At 39.3% G+C, this 21,368-nt stretch overlaps 1 protein-coding gene across 3 annotated transcripts; it reads right to left on the reverse strand.

The window, feature by feature from the left end:
- Positions 1–1,761: 1,761 nt before the first annotated feature.
- Positions 1,762–20,775, reverse strand: slain1a (SLAIN motif family, member 1a). 3 transcript variants are annotated; one of them, XM_079880235.1, is made up of 10 exons: positions 20,598–20,775; positions 20,126–20,520; positions 18,803–18,939; positions 16,587–16,715; positions 15,519–15,617; positions 11,334–11,483; positions 10,724–11,056; positions 6,768–6,947; positions 5,657–5,936; positions 1,762–2,572 (listed from the first exon to the last, which is right to left on the reverse strand). In XM_079880235.1, the coding sequence occupies exons 1-10, from the start codon at positions 20,643–20,645 to the stop codon at positions 2,497–2,499; spliced, it is 1,827 nt and encodes a 608-aa protein (XP_079736361.1). In that variant the 5' UTR covers positions 20,646–20,775; the 3' UTR covers positions 1,762–2,496. The 3 variants fall into 3 exon arrangements, with proteins under 3 accessions (XP_079736361.1, XP_079736362.1, XP_079736363.1); XM_079880236.1 differs by lacking the exon at positions 16,587–16,715; XM_079880237.1 differs by lacking the exon at positions 16,587–16,715 and having other exon boundaries at positions 20,126–20,658.
- Between the last annotated feature and the right edge of the window lie 593 nt (positions 20,776–21,368).

Below are 21,368 nucleotides of genomic sequence, written 5' to 3' on the forward strand. Positions count from 1 at the left end.
TTTAATCTCAAATTCAATCCCACTATTGGAACTGTGTTCTAGAAATAAATTTGATATTGATATGAGGGTAGGCAGGCATAGATTCAGAGGCACAAGGTACTGTAAGTATTACATACAACAATGCAACAATAATAAAACAATGCATTGACATTTACTTTTTACTTTTGATACTTCTGTACTTTTACTTAAATAAAAATGGGTCTTTACAACTTTTACTTGTGACAGAGTAATATTTGACCAGTAGTATCTGTACTTTCACTCAAGTAAGGAAGTTGTGTACTTTGTCCACCTCTGATTACATGAATAAACAGAAAAAACTGACTAAATCCAGAAGAACTGCGGCAACGTCTCCAAGACGCTTGAAGAAACAGTAACACAGTATCTGCTGTTTCAGTCATTTTTTCACATCAGCTTATTACTTTTCAAGCTAAACACATAAGAATATTCAGGTTGAATGTTTGAATCCAGACACAAGAGAGCAGCAGAGCATCACTTACAGTGCAGTAAAGCAATGCTCTGCTGCTCTCTTGTGTTTGGATCCAAACATTCAACCTGAATATGAGTTTAACTTGAAAAGCTAACTGAAAGAGCATCACTGAAAAAATAACGATTTATAACAATAACAGTTCAACGAATACAATTACAATTTTATAAAATAAAATATAAAATAAAAATTGCATGCTGCAAACAATGATTCAGTGATGCAATTTCCATGTATCTTTTCAGATAATGTGTGTCTTTAAAGGAGAACTGCGGTCAATTTTAACATTGAGCTCATTTTTTTGTACATTTGGAGTGCTGTCAGTACAGAGAACAACGACAAAAATCGGTGTTGCCTACACCGTGTTATCCTCTTTTTAAAATTTGCACCCTGTTGACTTCAATGGGGCAAGTTTTAAACCTGCTTTTAGCCTCTTAACATCCTTGATGCGTCATTACAAGTGCACAGGTCATGTGAGTGATTCCTTCAGAGTCAACACGCGGTGAATCTGACTGCAGTAGATGTGAAAGATATGAATAAAAATGATATTTATTTAGCCAGCGCACATACCTGTATTTACATCCTGTTTTCGGTCGAAGTCCATAGTAATCGATTGTCGAGTTCACGCGCATTGGTTTAGTACCTATGATCATGCGCGTGAACTCGACAATCGATTACTATGGACTTCGACCGAAAACAGGATGTAAATACAGGTATGAGCGCTGGCTAAATAAATATCATTTTTATCCATATCTTTCACATCTACTGCAGTCAGATTGACCCGTGTTCACTCCGAAGGAATCACTCACATGACCTGTGCACTTGTAATGACACATCAAGGATGTTAAGAGGCTAAAAGCAGGTTTAAAACTTGCCCCATTGAAGTCAACAGGGTGCAAATTTTAAAAAGAGGATAACACGGTGTAGGCAACACCGATTTTTGTCGTTGTTCTCTGTACTGACAGCACTCCAAATTTACAAAAAAAATGAGCTCAATGTTAAAATTGACCGGAGTTCTCCTTTAAGTGTCTCTTTAAAGAAATATTGTATCATATATTACTTTTAAAGAGACAAATGATATTGTCTCATTTAACAAGAAATAGGTTAATTTGTCATTATGGGCCAAACCCCAAAACACACCAGCCCATATCTCCTAAAGGATTAAATTAATTTATCTTCTTTTGCAAACTTTTTTGTCAGATGCATTAAAGATTAAATAAAAAAAAACTCAAAGATTCTCTTGAATCAAACATCCTCTTTTCAAAGTACAGTACGAAATATTATATTTCAGTTCAAAAGCCTTTTATTCAACATTGGAAAACACAACATCCATTCCCTTCAATCATAAACCTGTTCTTAAAAAAAAAAGAGAAACAAATGTTACTATTTGATGTGCAAATGTCTTCTCCACAGTGCTCTATTATCATGAGCATCATGTAAACATACAATCTGGAATGGCTGCCCTTTACTCTAGGCTGCATTTGTACTTCTAAATACAGTGTTTTACAGTCCATTTAGTCTGCTTTTACAAATGCATCAGATCACTTGAATATTTCTCTTGCCAGATGTTGGAAAAAAATTGACAACATTATAAAAAGTAATGCAACTTGCACAACAGAAAGCTATCTGGTACGACTCTGGCACTACTGGTTATCTAATGTAACAATGCAAGTTAACAGTAAAAGTGCTATTTGAGAGACAGCAAATGACTTATGCTTATTAAATCAATATTGTTCATTTAATGTTCATATCTAATTAATAATATCATTTGAAAATTGGTTTCAGTGGCTAAAAAAATTGTGCTGCAGTTAGGCAAATGCACGTAAACACTTGTATGCATAATGCTCTGGGTTTCAGCCATCAGGCATATTGCAGTGGTGCTGTATTGCATTTATTAACAGTATTTTTCAACTTTGAATCACTTGAAGTTATTTTACATCCACTTAAGATCTAAAAGCAACAGGTGTGCCCAGCCAGCTGGGCCTGAAACATTTAAGGTCAGTGTGCAGAGCAGTTTAATAGCAGCCGTCCCTCCAACTCCCGTCACGCAGGGCGCTCAGAGCAGACACACTCTTCGGCGGGGTCAGGAAACTGCAACGACAGTGACTCGGGATGATGACAGCAATACTTCAGAAGATACATTATAGTGCATTTAACATTTTCAAATAAAGATCAGTTTGTTACCATCACAAACTAACAATGAAAAACTATTTTTACAGCATGTACTATTTTTTTGAATGACCCGAATATAAAAGTTTGGGATCGGTAATAATTTATTGTTTTTAAAAGTCTCTTATGCTCAGCAAGGCTGGATTTATTGAGCAAACATACAGTAAAATACATTTTAAAATGTAATTTATTCCTGTGATGCAAAGCTGAATTTTCAGCATCATTACTCCAGGCTTCAGAGTCACATGATCCTTCAGAAATCATTCTGATATGATGATTTGCTGCTCAAGAAACATTTCTTAATGTTGAAAATGGTTGTGCTGCTGAATATTTTTGTGGAAACTGTGATGCACAGGATTCTTTTGATGAATAGAAAGTTCAAAAGAACAGCATTTATTACAGCAATAAAAATCTTTTGTCACATTAAAAATGTCTTTACTATCACTTTTGATCAATTGAATGCATACTTGCTAAAAAAACAACAACTTAATGACCCAGTTTAGGGTAATGCAGATAAAATTAAAGATTGCACTTTCTTGAAATGTATTTTAAAGTGTTACCAATATATTTAATATTTTACATTTACAACTGCATGTTAGTAAATTGAATATTTCCAATTCTTAGAATTAGTAATTCCTGTCAGTACTTTAGATCTGTCAAGTGATACATATTTTATGGTGATATGCTGATTAAAATTGGAATTTAATGCAGTTACAATATTTGCTCAATATAAAAGCCTTCCAGTGAAAATAATTCAAAGTCTTTACATTATTGTGGCAAGCAAATAAATCTAAAACTGAATTACAAAAAGTGACTTCAAAAGTCAATATGTTGTTTGTTTTATGTCCACATCATTAAACATAAGCCTATCAATAGTCTGCAGTCAACAGCAATTCATTTCGCAATACAATTTATCAAATTGTCTGAAGTTGAGCGGTGGCTACATTTGCTTAAGTCAGTGGTTCTCAACCTTTTTTGGGCCAGCGCCCCCTATCTATTATCCAGGTCCCTTATTAGCTTTACTACTAGATATATTTATGGAGATGAGAAATAAAAACCTGCTTTCGATGTTACAGAAAGGCCGAAGCTGATCGGTTGGTTTTTGTCACATGACCTGTTGTGCGCTTGCGGTATTCTGAAAAGTTGAGATGTTTTCAACAGACCGCGTCGCTTCTATTATAATGAATTTGCACACGCATAAAACGCGATATGTGAACAGCCCCTGACTGGTTTGAGTTGGCACCCGGCACCGCTGTGGAGTAATGTTAGCACAGTACCTGCAAAGTACCAAGACGCCTGCAATTTTGTTTATATTCCGCTAGAGTGCCAAAAGTTACAGACTGCAGCTTTCATATATAATTAAAAAGCATGTCACTAAAAGCCAAATAACAGATTTGGGTGGGAATATTATTATCATAGTTTCCCAGAGAGCAAAAAAGTCATCTGAAGTAGAAATTAGCCTATATATCACTGTATGCCAGTGTTAACGAAATGCAACGGTTACAAATTTGACATTCAAAATTTAATTATGTGGCTTATCGCAAATAGCAGCCAATCAGTGAGGAGCAGCCAAAAAATGCAACAGTTACAAATTTGACATTACAAATTTAATTAACAGCAGCTGTACATTAACAGAACATTAACAGGGAAAAAGCAGAATTCGCATCTTTCAAAATTGATTAGAAAATTAGTGTGAGCCCTGTGCTTGATGTTTTTCTGCTAATTTCTTTACTGCGGGTTGCAGAGACGTTAGTTTCAGCCGTAGTGCGCCTGAGGCATGCAAGTCCAAGCGATTGTGATACTCAGACTGCATGTGGATGTGACAAGAATAAACACTATGAACAATTAAATTATTATTGTATTATTAATTTTTTTAAACTATCTTGAAACTATCCAAGCAGTGTTTCGTGCTCAGATGTTAACGGCGGAATTAACACATTACCAAAATGTGATTACAGAATATATTTAAATGATCCATCAAATTGTCATTTTCTCCTGACAGTCTTGCGAGTTAACAATAATGCCTGACCAGTAAATTACTTGGTGAACAAAGAAAACATTTTGGCATTAGGCATTGGAATTAGTTAATGCCTAAAAATGTAAAAGTTTTACCTTATAAATAGAATTTAGTTTAATTCATTTTAAAATTAGTCTCCGGAGCGAATAGGAACATGGTTTATTGAAAATATTTGAAAATATATAAGTGGTTCTTAAGTCAATACTTTTTAATTCGTTACATTTATATACTGTATCGCTTTTCTGAGTACTCAAAGCGCTTTACATGGAAAGGGGAATCTCCTCAACCACCACTAATGTGCAGCATCCACCTGTATGATGCGACGGCAGCCATATTGTGCCAGAACGGCTTACTGGTGGAGAGGAGACAGTGATGAAGCCAATCAGTATATGTGGATGATTAGGAGGCCATGATGGACTGCTGGCCAATTGTTTAATGGCTTGTCAACTTTCCATTCCTCAGCTGCATGTAGATTAAAAAGTTTGTCGAGACAAACTTTAAGTTGTCTTGAGAAAGACGGACCAGATAGTTTCTGGCCACCACGGACTGTTGTCAGCGCTAAACACATTTTTGAGCATGTGAATGCTGATTCTTGTCAGCGCTGGTCTATGACTGGAAAAATTATAGAGTCGTTGAAAAAGAAACGATAGGCTACATAGCTTACATGTCACATTAAACTGGCAGATTTTAGAATGTTGTAGGCAATTATTTTGCAAGTAATTACATGTTTAATCTTGTCTTGCCTGGATCTTTGGTGTAAACTCGGGAACGGCCCCTCGTGAACACCTGAACGCCCCCCTTTCAAAAATCTTGCTTCCAACGCCCCCCGTTGTTTTCTGAACGCCCCCCTTGAGAACCACTAGCTCAAGTGAATATGAAAAGTGGTAATTAACAGAAATGTTTAACAGTAAAAGACTCGTCCTCTTTGGAATTGCTAAAGTTATATAAAGCAACGACAAGAAGCCCACAAGAAAATTGTAAATGATTACCTGCGTACGGGCTGGCCAATTTTACTGCGTGTGGCCCCACTTGCCCCAACAAAGGAAGCAGGTCGAGGTAGAGCGCTGCGACTGGAGGAGGGGGTGCTGGGTTTGCTGGGGTGGGGGATATTACTGCTGGAGAGACAGTTGAGACTAACAGAGGAAGGCATCGTGGTAGAACTCTGTATCGTAGGGCTCACGTACGCTGTGGCTTTCAGAGGTGGCCGTGATGTCAATGAGAAGTTGCCCACGCTCTGAACTCTCTGCTGTAACTGGCCAGGAGGGGGAACTGAAATTCAACAGAGAGCAAAATTTGATGATTAGTGTGATATACTCCACTAGATTAAAAGATTAATATCATCATATTTAATAGAATGTTTTGACAGTGGTAGTTACGGTGGCCGAGAGAGCTCAACGCGCTGCAACTGAAGAAAACACATGCAAATAGAAAAACACCCGCAAATTAAGAAAACATCTTCATCAGTTTCACAACACATGTGCTCCAAAGACTCACAACACAATCAAATACAGAAATGCGCTGCAAATAACACAGACCTCACTGCATGCACTGCGCTCCTTCCTCTCCACTTGTCTCAGGTAAATAAATGCATCTTCCAGCTGAGCCTGAGCGTTTGGCGTCGTTCCGCGCGTTCATGTGTTTTGGGGGCGTGGCTTTGGAAGGAGCTCAGAAGGGAGGGGGTGGAGTGAATGGAAATAATTAGCTGTGTTTACAACAGTCGTGAGAGGTCTACAGACACTCGATTTTTATACTCTCTTTTTTTTTTTCTTACATTTTAATTATGTATTGGTATATAAAGACAGTTTAAACAAATTTGGAATGTTTTTTTTTTAGAAAAATCCTACATACCCTGCCTTTAATGGGGTCCCCTGGAAACATTTCTGATGTGTTCTGTGCTATTTGCAGCGTGTTTCTGTGTTTGGTTGTGTTGTGAACTTTTGCAGCGCATTTCCGTATTTGGTTGTGTTGTGAGTATTTGGAGCACACGTGTTGTAAAACTGAAGAAGATGTTTTCTTCATTTGCGGGTGTTTTTTCTATTTGCATGTGTTTTCTTCAGTTGCAGCGCGTTGAGCTCTCTCGGCCACCGTAGTTAGTCTTACTTGCAGACTGTATCTTGGTCAGAACATTGTGGGAATCAAAACTCTGACTGTTTCGGAGTAACGAAAAAGATGAGGATGATGTGGCGATGTGACCAGTCGGAGCAGAAACATTAGGCACGCCGATGACACTGGGAGTGCTGGGGGCTCGAATGAGGTTTGGCATGCTTCTCCGTAGCTTGTCTGAAAAAAGAAATACATCACATGATGAAACATGCAATCTAGTATGAACAGAGTAATAGTCTACATAAGTATAATCTATAGCTGTTGTTCTCAACCAGTGGGCAGTTCTCAACCAAAGGAGTATTCAAAATAAACAGTCTTTAATAAATCCAACAAAAAACATGCAGGAGATATCAGGAGTAAGAGTATAACAAAACCACATAAAGATAATACCGGACAATGAAACTAAATGAACAGAGGATTTAAATACACAGGGATAATTAACATAACCAGAAACATGTGCATAACTCAATCAAAAACCATGGAGACAAACTAGCAAAGGGAACACAGGCAAACGAAACAGAACACGGTAAAAAGGAAGCCAAAACTGAACATACACAGTTGGACAGTGGGGGATCTTCGAGTCAAAAAAATTGAGAACCACTAGCTTAAAATTATTTAAAATCAGCTAAAACAGCTAAAAAACAACATTTCATATTTTAATTAATTTCTTAAACTGCTGTCATTTTAATTTAAGAACCAGGGTTTCCACGGTCATGGAAAACCTGGATACTCTATGTAAAACAGTTTTAAAAGTTTGATTTACAGACCTGGGAAATTCATGGAAATATCTATAATGAATATGAAATGTTCTAGTTATGCCAGCTTTAAAATATTTTATCAGGCAGAAATAGTTATTTGTGAATAAAACAAAAATATATATATCCTTTATCATGAAGGTCTGGGAATGTTATGTAAATGCATTGTTCGTAAAACATGTAAAACACATTCAGTTCATTGCTACTAGTTTCTGTAATTAAAAAGTATTTGTATCAGCTTTGTCATTACAGAAAAAAAAAAATTTGCCTACATGGGGATCTTTGAATATTGTCTTGGAGTCAAAACATTTGTGAACCATATGTCAATAGTTTTTTTTGTTGTTGATTATTAAAGCTTCAGCTAAGAAAAACAATCAATGTTTCAACAAGATGAACTCTGAAATATTCTAATATTAATATATTATTATCAGTCTGCTTTCTCTATGGACTAGTTAGTTACCCAAACATGTCTGCCTCTTATCATTTTAAGTTCTCTCCCAGCCAGCTCTTTGTGTCTCTGTCCAGTTCGCTCTGTGTTTATCCTGGAACTGTTTATCCTGTTTATGATCCTGTTTTGCTGCCTGCCCTGACTATTATGCCTTTTGATTACAGAATGCTGAATTATCCCTGTGTTATTGTTCTGCCACGCCGTTACCGGCCGCTGCCTGTTTGACTACTCTGTTTACTCTAAACAAGCTTCAAATGGGTCCTCTCTCGTATGGTTCTGAGCCGACAACAGGCTTTCCAGCCGCTTCCCACCGAATTGTCTGCCCAAGTCATCATTTTGGCCACCCTTCAACAACAACTTAACTATTTGACAACACTTACGGAAGAGCTGGTGAGAACGCCTCAGCCCACCTGCATCATCGGCCTCAGATCCTACTACCCCGATACCCATGGGACCATTTACTGACATTAACGCCATTAATGCCAACCAGGAGAAGTATGAAGGTAATCCAACTAAATTCAAGGTGCTTTTAATGCAGAACTCAATGTTCCTGGGACAAAAACCTTTATTGTATCCCACCGACGACAGTCAAGTCTCATTTGTTTGTTCATCAGGAGGGCACTGGATTGGGCCACGGCAGTTTGGTTTTCCCGACCTTCGAAAAATTTCTTTCACACTTCTGCAAAGTATTCAAACATCCAGCGGGATGCCTGGTGGCCGAGGATCAACTGCTTAGTCAGCGACAGGTAAGAACCACCGCACGGGAATACTCACTCATATTCCACACTCTGGCAATCCAAATAGTGTGGGAGGATGACACACTGAAACTGCTTTTCCACAAAGGACTGACCCCTGAATTACAATCCAAGCTTGCATGCTGGGACGAGACCAAAAATTGCTTTCACTTCCTCTCTTCCTGTTACATCAAGTATTTTGGTACCAGAAACTTTGAAGTTTGCAACCAGTCTGTTAGACGTTGATGCATCAAACACAGGGATTGGGATGATTCTGTCACAACAACACGGCACACCAGCTAAGCTGTATCCCTGTGCTTTCTCCTCCTCGAGCTAACTGCGGCTGAGCGTAATTATGATGTGGACGACAGAGAACTTCTGGCGGCTTTCAAGGAATGGCGGCATTGGCTGGAAACAGCCAGGCGCTCATTCCTGGTACTAACCGACCAAAGGAACGCCAAGTACATTGACTAAATCCCAGGCAAACTGGATGGCCATTGTTCTTCACTTGATTTCAATTCAAAATTACGTACCAGCCAGGCACCAAGAATACAATGGCAGACGCTCTCTCCCGCCAATATGATCACACCACTCAAGAACACTCAACTGATCCCATTCTCCCTCCTGCGATCATTCTCACCCAGTTCAATGAGATACTATGGATATTATTCAGGCTCAAATGTTAGAACCTGCTCATCCAGAGTGGCCACCGGGAAAGACTAATGTACCATCCGTGTTCTGGCAGAGGGTCTTACAATGGGTTCATTCTTCACTCATCTCCGGCCATCCCAGTATCACTGCCATGCTATGACTACTACAGAATCGATTCTGTTGGGATACCAGAAATGCTGACACAACCATGGTCATGAACAATTCAGTTGTGCCACCTCCAAACCTTCCAGACAACCACCTGTGGGGCTGCTACACCCTCTCTCTACACCTCAACAACCATGGTCACGCATTTTCATCAACTTGGTAACAGATCTGCCCACTTCTCAAGGTAACACAACCCTATTTACTGTAAGCAATAGATTCTATAAGGCCTGACAACTAATCCCTCTACCGAAGCTCCCCACAGCACTGGAAACAGCGAAACAACTCTTCCACTCTCATCATCCAATTCTACGGACTACCAGACAACATTGTCTTGGGCCGTATCCAGATCAGATGGTGTACCTGCGCCTAGACACGACTACAACGCATCCCTGAAGTGTCAGCAGAGGTTGTGTCAACTAGACTCTCCCCTGTGAAGGCCTCATCAACATGACAGCCATCGGCACTGATCCTCAACAAACCCGTCTCCATACCGGCGTGATGACTCCGATCTTCAACCAGATGTAACTGGATAATATTCTGATTGTTCCTGATGACCACCAGAGGGCTCCCTCTACCGAATATTGACTTCCCTTTCTCACTACATTTCCCACAATTCTCCTCCCAACCTGGCCTGCGTACTGTAGCCTATCTAGGAGAGTATTTACGTACTGAACAAACAATGCTCCATGTGAAGTCTTGTTCTTGCCATGGCTGACAATTCTGAGCATTTCCTTACTGTATTGTGTATCTGGTTTGCTTGATCTTGGACTGTTTAAGTTTATGATTGTTTCGCTGCCTGCCCATTTACCTTGCTTCGTCTGCCTGGATTACTGTTGTTTGCTCCCTGCCCTGACTATTTCCTGCCTTGTGATAACTGATTGCTGTATTATCCCTGTGTTATTGTTCTTCCATGCCGTTACCAACCACTTGCCTGTTTGACTACTCTTGTTTACTCTAATAAAGCAGCAAATGGATCCTCACCCGGATGGTTCTGAGCCGTCATTACAAAAGAAAACGAAGGATTATACTACACATAAAGGACAATGAAACTTAAACTGAACAATGAAACTTAATATTGCTTTAATAGTTTGTAATCTTACCTAAAATCTTACCTAATCTTACCGAGTTCTTACATATTGAATTCCTAGTGTTAACTGTATATTTTCACTCTACACTTCATAAGACCTTGTGTTGTCTGACCTGTGTTTGCTCTATAACTCTGGGGCTCTGCGGTACTGGAGCTGTGGGTGGGCATGTGGAGCTGCTGGTAGGACAGGCTGTTGAGGTACTGAGGAGTGGAGGGGCTGCGCCGGCAGTCTTTCATGCTGGAGAGGTTCTGTGAGTGGGACGCGCTGCGCTGCATGGAGGCCGTACGGAAGAGTCGAGGCTGTGGAGAGGACAGCTGATCATACTCTTCCTCTTCCTCCAGCTCAGCCTCACTCCTCATGCTTCTGCGTGCACCTGCGTGTACCGAAAAACTGGCACTACGCCGTGTGGCCGTGGCAGCAGTGGTCGCGTACTCCTGACGTAGACCTAAACACAAACATGCGTCAATGTGTTTTTCCATGAAGCACCTTGACTATAAAATACTTTTTTCCAGTTCCAAGCCGCACTTTTAGACTACCGATATATCAAAATGTTATCTAAATCACTGCATGCTCGTTCCATGGAAAAATATGGGTTAGGAATAACATGAGGATATATTGACAATAATATTTTTTTAATGTTGTGAAACATTAATGTTGTGAAACATTGTGAAAGACTTTTAAATAACATCCTCCCACTACATGATGTATTAAAGTAGACATACTCTCCTCCTGCAGTCGGGCCATGACCTCCACATCAGTCATGTCCTGAATCTTATAGCTCATAGAGATGGAGTCCTCCTCCAGCTCAGAGGCACTGAGCTCACTATCTATGGAAGACTGAGGACTGAGAGGCCGTTGCTGATGACTATTACCTTAAAAGGAGAAATGAAGAAGTCAATCTCGCGTACATATACACTACTGTTCAAAAGTTTGCGGTCAGTAAGATTTTATTTTGACAGAAAGTAATACTTTTATTCAGAAATAATGCATTAAATTGATCAAAAGTGACAGTAAAGACTTAAATAATTATACAAAAATAAACAGTTTCAAATAAATCTATTTCTTTGGAACTTTCTATTCATCAAAGAATATTGAAAGAAGTATAATAATATTAAGCAGCACAACTGTTCTCTACATTGATAATAATGAGAAATGTTTCTTGAGCACCAAATCAGCATTTAGAATGATTTCTAAAGGATCATATGACACTGAAGACACAAGAATAATAAATTACATTTTAAAATATATTAAAATAGAAAACGTCTCGGGTTACTTGACTGTAACCCTGTTCCTTGAAAAAGCGGAAACGAGATGCTGCGCTTGATTTTAATAATAATTTTTTTGTATAATTGTTTTTGGTAATTTTGTCTGAAGAATGTCCTGAATACGACCTCAGTGAGGCAATGAAGCGTAGTATCTCGTTCCCGCTTTTTCAGGGAACAGGGTTACAGTCAAGAAACCCGAGACGTTCCCTTTCAAAAGCTACTCTCAATGCTGTGATTGATTTTAAGCGCTATTGGAATGAGAATACCAAAGCTGGAAGTGTCTGGACCCCTCAAGGTTGTGTAGTGTGTCCGCACAAACACGAGAAAGGCCTCAGACAGGAGCTTGGGGTGTCAACTCAGGGACATGAGTCCTTAAAGGGACACTTCCCCCATTTGCATTAAGCTTTGTATCGTTAGAAACCCAGTCATATTTTTGGACGGGAGAAATACGGATTTCATTGTTGCGTCATTCTAAGCAGGAAGTCTCATATCTTTGTAGAGGGGTTGAGACTACAAACACTCGTTCCTCATTTTTCCAGGGGGTGGGACCCACTCACGCTACAGACCTATTACAGATCAGTGGGTGGGACTTCACTTGCAGAAACTAAAAGCAATATCCGCCATCTTGTTTGGAAGCTGGATCCAGATGTGAAGTTACGACAATTGCGAAAGGTACTCAATATGATATGGAAGAAGAGGATTTCGAAAGTCTGATGCTCGAATCAGATGTTCGTGGCTACTTTTACGAGCCGCAATATAGCGAAGAGCAGCTGAGGCTCATGGAGGAACAGGAGGCGACTGCTGTAGCTTCTGCAGCCGAGGCAGAAGACCTTTCTGTCGCGGACGATGAGTCTGGACTGGCTCGAGCTGGGGCAGACTGGTGGTGCCTGTGCTCTCACTTTGCGCCTACGGACACAGAGATAAGAGTCCATCTGCTGCAAAGAATTTCAACAATGCCAATTTCTCCTGGACGAAATCTCTGAATCAGACGAGGACATGGATGTTTGTGTTGTGACCTGGATTAGTGGAAGTGGCTTGCGGAGCTGTGCAATGTGGTGCATTGTGGGAGTTGTTGTCTTCCATACAAATGCGCCCTAAAGTTACTTTCTGTCTTTCCTTGGTCAAGAAGGCACCAAATTCTAAATTTCTGTTACATTTCGACTACATATATGACCCACTTTCAATAAAGATTAATGTTCCCACGGGTTGAAATTCTCCTTTAAGTAACATGAACATGCAAACTATAGAATCAAATAAATGTGTGCGGAGGACCAGCCTGCTGCATCACATACTTGCTGCAAGGGGGCGCCTCTTGCCCCTTGTAGAGTGAGCCCTAACACCTAGAGGCGAAGCTTGACCGCGTGCCTCATAGGCTAGGGCAATGGCATCCCTCACCCAATGCGACATAGTCTGCTTTGTGGCGGCCCCCATAACAAATGAACAGCTGCTCTGAATTACCCCACTGGCTAGTGCGGTGGACATATATCTGAATAGCTGCAAAGTCTAAGCGGGATGGTGAAACCAAGCCTGCAAATCTCCAAAATCTCTTTAGTGACAAGATAGCCATAAGAAAAACCTTAAAACCTTAATCTTTAGAGTCAGAAGCTTGACCGGCGCTAACTCTAATGGTTCAAATGTGTTGTCGACTAGCCCCTCAAGGACCATGGCTAAGTCCCATGAGGGAACTGTGACTCTTACGGGAGGCCTCAGTAGCCTAGCTCCACAAATGAAGCGGGCGATCAGAGAGTGTTTCTCCTCTGAAACCCTGTCATTTAGAGCGTAGCAAGCTGAAATGGTGGCCACAAATACTCTGAGAGTAGCAGGACATGTGCCTGCTGACAGCTTTTTCCTGCAGAAACTCCAGCACTGAAACAATCTGGCAGTGGACTGGGTCTGCATGATGTATAGCACACCACCTTTAAAAGACGCGCCACTTCAGGGCGTACATTCTTCTGGTGGAGGGAGCCCTAGCACTCAAAACGGTCTCTATTACATCCGCTGGATGTCCAGCATCTCTAAGTCCAGCATCTCTTAACCCCCTCAGAGGCCAAACATGAAGGTTCCATAGCTCCATATTCCCCTGTGCCAAGAGGCAAGACCCTTGTTGACGGACCTTCGGCAGGACTCCCAGGGGCAGAGCGAACGGTGGAAACACGCAAAGACATGTCTTGGGCCATCCAGGGGGGCTGGAGGAGTCAGAGAGAAGTAAAGGGGACATTGTCCTGTTTCTGAAGAGGTCCACCTCTGCTTTGTAATATCTTTCCCAGATCTGACTGACCATATCTGGATGAGCTTCCAATCCCTGTGTGCGACCTCCCGTCTGGACAACAGATCTGCTCCCACATTTGTGCTTCCGGGAATGTAAATCGCCCTGAGGGACAGGAACTTGTCCTGATCCAAAAGCAGAACCTGTTGCGCTATTTTGGTCAAATGGCTCGAACGCAGTCCGTCCTGGCGATTTATATAAGTGACTACTGCAGAGTTGTCCACCAGCACTAGGACATCGAAGCCTCTTTACTGCTGGAGGCAGTATTTCAGGGCCGGAAATACAGGCATCAATTTGAGGCAATCGATGTGCCAATCGAGACCCCTTGGGCAGGACGGACATCTAAGACTGCTCCCCAGCACGTCAGGGAAGGGTCTGTCGTTAGCATCTTGCTTTTTAAGTGATGATGCGCTGCCAGGGGAGAGATAGCCCACGAGCATCATCGTATAACCCTGTGCCTTTGCACCAATGATAGTCAAAAAAACAACATCGCAGGCACAAAGACACGGAAAGAATAGGGCTTATTCCAAGATTTAGTTAGTTCGTTATGTTAATATGGAAAGAAGGGGAGGGATCGCCTCTCTGATGCCTCCCCCTGGCCATCTGGGGTTCCCTTGTTCCTTTGGCCAATTTAACTGAAGACTGTCCACAGCGCGAGTGACTACCTTGAGTAATTCATCGTAAGATCTACCATCACGAGAGGAGTGAACGGAAGCAGTACACTCGATATCCATCTCCACAAGAGAACTAGTGTCCTCAGCCCGGTCTGAAGAAACACCGTAGTACAGTCCAGAAGCAGACTGAAGGACCTCCCAATCTGGTGAAAGGGCAAGAGAAAGGGACGTCCCGTCTCCTGCTCTTCAGCCAAATTGACACGCGAGCCCCATGATTTTGTCATCGAGGACGCGCAGGCTCGCGTTTTTGCGGGAAGAGCGAGCCTGAGCAGCCTGGAGCGGAGCACTTTGATGGAGAAGACTTCACACTATTCGTCCTCGAGGGCTGACACAGCGTGATGCTCCCCCAGACAAAATGGAGTTCTGAAGACAAAAGAACCTGATGAGCGTACCTGTCACATGTCTATTTATAGCCTCTGACCGATGACGTCATCATCAGAGGTTTTTTAAGCCAAATTCTTTGGCGTGTTTGCCACACGTGTTCACAACTAGTCAAACAAACACGTTTTCCCAGAGCACTTAAAATCCAGCGCATTCAGCCTTGGTTAGCATAAGAGACTTCTTTCAAAAACCTTAAAAAAATCTTACCAACCCCAAACTTATGGTAGTGTAAATACTGTACAAACACAAGAGTCGAAATACAGCATTGGAGAAGTGGTGTATAATTAGTGGAGCATGATAGATGATCTTGGTCATGCTTACTGTGTGTAGCCGTGTGATAGAGGAATGTGGGAGATCTTTCAGTTAGGCTTAAGCAGTTCCTCCCCATGAGAGACATCTGATGGTTTGGTGAAGGTGGATCTGCGTCAGAAGAGAGATGATAGATTAAAAAAAACTATGAAAATATGATTCAGACTAAATTTAATTTTGCATCCTTAACAATTTCGGTACTATGTTGAGTCGCCACTTGCTGTCAAAAGTAAAATCTGTGTAAAATTTGAGAACTGCTGATCTAAATCTATACATCCAGTCCAACCAGGATCATTTGTAGACCTTCTGCAACAAAGCATTGAAATCAGATCTTTGTTTCATGGAACATATGCTGCAATGGTCGTTTCCAGACACCATGAGGTCATCACTACTGATCACTGATGTCTCACTTTTCACATGGCTTGAAAAAATGCTGAGCTGGCTGAAGTAAATGAAACCTGATGCCTGAAAAAATCATTATGTTCTTTCTCAGCTATTCTTCTATTTCATTTTTCTAAACTACCTACTACCTATCAAAAAGTATATTTGCACTTGCAGATAATATATTAATGAAATACAAGATCAATTAAGAGTACTTGCAGAGAGTCCACTTTTGAATTTAAAGTATATTTTAAATAATTAAGTTTTAATAATCTTTTGTCATGCTTTAAAAAAGTATTATTTTAATGTGTTGACTAACACCTGTACTTGTTTATAAATTTAACTGTAGGGTGTTTTTCGATATTACTTTTAAAGGTAATATATTGTAAATGTACTAAATAGCAACTTTTTATCATTACAAATGTGTAATTACAAATATATTTAAATACATGACCTATGTATATTATGTATCATAAGTATATTTTATTTTACATTCAGCAGTAGCATGCAGTTAAGTTTGCTAAAGTGTACTTCTTTTTCACAAGGGACTGTATAATACACAGAACAATCTTTGTGGTTTATCAGGCATAGACTACAGTACCTCTGTTAGCAGTTAGAGATAATGAGAGAAAGCATCAACAAATATTAATGAAAAGCTGTTTCCATCTGGAGTTAGAATGAGTGAGGCACACGAGTTACCTGTTTGCTCAGTTAGTGCAGGTTTAGTAAAGTGTTTAGAACAGCTGCTTAAAGAAGAGACTCCATCTATAGGACTGTACAGAACGTTTGAGGACCCACAGCCCGAGAGGACCCCTCTCCATCTTTTGGCTAATTGAAAAAGGGAAGTGCAATTAATAAATAAAAAAACATCACACACAACAACATTTATATATATTAAAAGAATGGTTAGTGTAACATTTTAAATAAGAATAATGTGACTAAATGTTTTGATTGCAACACTATATGGCTATTGGGTAAATTAGTCAAATGTTTTTAAACTAAAGTTTAAAGGGTTAATTCACCCCAAAATGAAAATTCTGTCTTTAACAACTCACCCTCATTCCAAACCCGTAAGACTTTCGTTCATCTTCGGAAAACAAATGAAGATCTTTTTCATGAATCTGAGAGATTTCTGTCCTTCCATTGACTGCTACGCAACAACCCCTTTGACCCTTCAAAAAGCCCCTTCGGAAAACCAATCATTAATAATTGAGCGGTTTAGTCCAAGAGACACGATTCACTTTATATGATGACCAGATTGAATTCAGGCTTTTATTCACATAAAAACATTCATCAACTCACATATCAGTTGTGGTAAACGGAAGCTCAAGCATGTTCGATTGATGTGCGAGAACCAATGAGGTTCAGTCTCGTGTTACGTTCTTTAAAGCGTAGTTGTAGTTGCGTAACTGTCAATGGAGAGACAGAAAGATTTTATTTAAAAAATCCTCATTTGTGTTCTGAAGATGAAAAAAAGTCTTATAGGTTTGGAACGATATGAGGGTGAGTAATTAATGAAAATTTTCATTTTTGGGTGAACTAACCCTTTAATGCTTTCCACTGAGGCCATATTTAATATTAGAAAGTTTTTCTTTTAAAAAAAAAAATTAAAAATTTAAAAAAGTCAAAAATTGGTATTATTTTCATTAAAGCCAAAAATAAACAGTAATAAAAATTGAACTAATTTCTGACTATTAAAAAAAGTAACTAAGACATCCTTCCAAATCTCTCCTTTTGGGACTCTCATAACTTTCATTTTGGGACAAACTCTTCAGTAACACTGTACAATAAGGTTTCAATAGTTAAAAATAGTTAATTACATAATACATTATTAACATTAACTAACAATAAACAATACCGTATTTAATAATATTTGCTAGCGTTAATTTGAACCTTTAATAATACATTTTTTCAAAAAAAAAAAAAAATTACTTAAAGCACTGTGAACTAACATGAACAAACAACAATTGTATTTTTACTAATTAACATGTTAACTAATCCATTAACTAATGTTAACAAATGAGACCTGTTAACAATGTTAATGCTAACAAATGAGATTGTTAAGTGTTATCAACTCTTCCCTTAAATGATTGAAAATTAGTAGAATGAATTATTGTTAGTGAAGCGAACCACAGTACTTTTGCATACCTTAACAATTAGGCTTTCCCAGATCGCATAAAAACAAGCATTCATGGCTACAAAAACAAAGGTTTTCAGAGGCCGCCAGAACAAAGATGTATTCATGACCCCGTTTGCAGAGAGCCAAGCTTACTGAATCTGGCCTTTCAAAAGCCTTTCAGAGCGCCGCAACTCCACAACACACATCTCTGTATATGCACCTCATACATCATTTATGTACGGACTGATCCAAAGGAATAATTTATACAAAAGCATTTCACAACATCTCCAGGACAGTCTCAAATCTGTGTTAGCTAGTGCTGATTCTACAGGCAGGTTTTATTGAGGAATTGTTTCTATGGATACCATCCCCTCAAGCAGCTTAACTGAACTACACATGTACTGAAAACTTAAGGTTATCTATTCAGACACTCAAACACTGCATGGCTAATTTTATGTCTAGTCTTATTCATTTTTTTTAGGGTACTATTAAAAAACATGTTCTTCACTGAAGCTTTTTCAAGTAGGCTGATTAACAGTTAACACGCCCCCATCTTCCACTGTTCTTTATGTACAATTTTCTACCATTAAATTGCTTATGTGTCTGTATTATATCAGCCATCTCCATTAAAAAGCTATAATGGTCAATCACTGTAAGTAACTAAAAACTTCAAGCTCATAAACAATTTCTATACCACTGACATTTCAGAAATGACTTCATATTCATGGGAATGGTGGAAGACCAAAACTGGGAATGTGACTACTATGTCATTTCCTACATCACTTGTTGCTGGTACCTTGGTCCAGTTTGTAGCACAAGGAGCGTTTGGCTAACTCCACCTCTGGTCTGGGGTTGTCCAGCACATGTCTACACCACTGAAGAGGACTGAGGAGAAGATGAGGAAACAGCTTTGCTTTTGAAGACACGTACAACCTGGTGATATAAAAACTGGGTCAAAACATTACAATCTGGACTTTTGCAAAACATTCATTAGTGTATTGTTTTCTAGATTGTCCATGGATTTTATCATTAACCTAATAATATGTGTATTAGTTCAGCTGATTAAAAGGTGGGATACAGGGATATATGACCACTATCTGCTAAATCTAGTCACTTGTCTGAGAGGGAGAACAAGGGATCACCTGAAAACTCTATATCTAAAAAAAATTATCTGACTTATTAAAAAAGTGTTCTACTAACTATTTTGCAAGAATAAGTTAATATAGGACTAGATTTTTATTGAGGATGTGAATGATGTTTAATTTACTTGATAATTATTAAACAATTCTGTGAATGTCCATTATGATTATTGGTTTTCATGAAAATGTAACACTGAATAAGAGTTTCAGCACATAAATATGAAAGGATACTTTTAGTAAATATTTAAATCTTTATCAGTACCCTGTGCCATGAACACATGACTTTTTTTACATTTAATATTTTTGTCAGTACAAATTATAAAATTAGCATAACTTGTATGACCTGTACGAACACAGAAGTGTGCTTCAAGTCTGGGACCACTAGTTTTTTTTTTTTCTTCTTCTTTTTTGCATATTTTAAAGTTATTACTGTATTTGTCATTATAAAATATGTTATCAGCATAACTTGAAATGTATAGGTTTAAGTTACAGTTTTGGCTCCTATATTTTGATGTGATCTCCAACATCTGATTCCCAACATAATAGTGTTGCAATTATGATTAATGTCCCATCCTATCACAAACAGATATCAGATTTTGTCAGTTTTTATTTCTCTGTATAATGCACAGGTTTAAATTAGACTACTTTTTAACATTTTTTATGAAATAATTCAAACAAAACAGTCAAATAGTCATGCACCTGTGCACTTCACATTTAGGAGACAAATTGTCTCAAGTAAAACATGGAACATTTTCACATCACCAGATGCAAGTAACAGCAAGCCAATCTCCTACTAATTAAGATATTCCCCCATAAATGACACTCACCAATTTAACAATGGACCTGGACACATATTCTATGGTGACATTTCATGTGAACTGAATTTAAGGGATAACAAAGAGCATGCGACGCAGAAAATCAAATCGAATCCTTCCAGAATTACACTATTGTTTACTTAGCAAATAATACAGCATCAGTACCAGCTATAATCAGACTCTCCATCGATGGGAAGAACAATATGAAGGTCTAATATTTCCACCTCATCCAGTACAGTAGCATCATCCTCATCAGCACCAGTCACTGACTGCGGATGAAAATACGGGTAGTGCTCATCCGATAGTCCAAAAGACGGAGAATATGAGGGTGAAGCGCAGTGATTCCCGGTGTCTGGGCCAGCCGGGCCAGCCGGAGCAGAGGGACAGGCCGATGCCGGAGCTGGTAACCCACGGGCGCTTGAGGTGCAGTTGTTCGCAGCGTTTGCTCTCGTCCTGAGCTGCTCGTTCTGCCTCTCCAGTTTTCTCACGAGCTCTTGAAGCTTTTTCACCTCCAGTTCTGCGTTCATCATCTTACTGTTGCCATTGACGTCCGCCATCATCTGCGGGTTGAAAAATAGTCCGTCCATTGAGGAGAAAAGCATATGAACAGCAGTAAGATGGTGGCGGTGTTGTTTACCCTGTGTGCCCAGTCTCGCACTGCTTTCAGACGGGTTACATGCTTCATTCAGATGCTGATGTGCTGCTCATGCTTCTGTCTCCTCCCCCTCAGTTCAAAACACAACACACACGGCCACCACCACAGGCAAAACACCAGTCACACTGCCTAGGCTCTTTGCCATCCTTTCTTTCATTCAGATGACGACAAACCGTAAAATGGTTGCATTTGGAGTGTTCTATTCTATTCTATTCTATTCCTTACATACACTAGGCTATAGAGTTCAAAGCCATTAAGGTCATTACTTTTTTTATTTATTTAAGTAATTTAAACTTTTATTGAGTAAGGATGCATTAAACTGATTCTTCAAAATTCTTTTGAACTTTCTATTCATCAAAGAATCCTGAAAAAATGTATCAAAGTTTCCACATAAACATTAAGCAGCACAACTGTTTTCCACATTGATAATAATCATAAATGTTTCTTGATCATCAAATCATCACATTAGAATGATTTCTGAAGGATCACGTGACGGTGTGATGCTGAAAATACAGCTTTGCATCACAGGACTAAATTACATTTTAAAATATATTCAAATAGAAAACAGTTATCTTACATTTTAATAATATTTCACCATATTACTGTGTTTTTACTGTATTTTTGATCATATAAATGCAGCCTTGTTGAGCATAAGAGACAAAACCATTTTCAATCTCATTGTCTCATTTTCAAAAACATCTTAAAACATCTTTAAAACACTCAATATCAATTTCAATCCTGTTAATCTTTGTA

The sequence above is a fragment of the Squalius cephalus genome (genome assembly GCF_949319135.1).
Source record: "Squalius cephalus genome assembly, chromosome: 9".
Taxonomy (NCBI): domain Eukaryota; kingdom Metazoa; phylum Chordata; class Actinopteri; order Cypriniformes; family Leuciscidae; genus Squalius; species Squalius cephalus.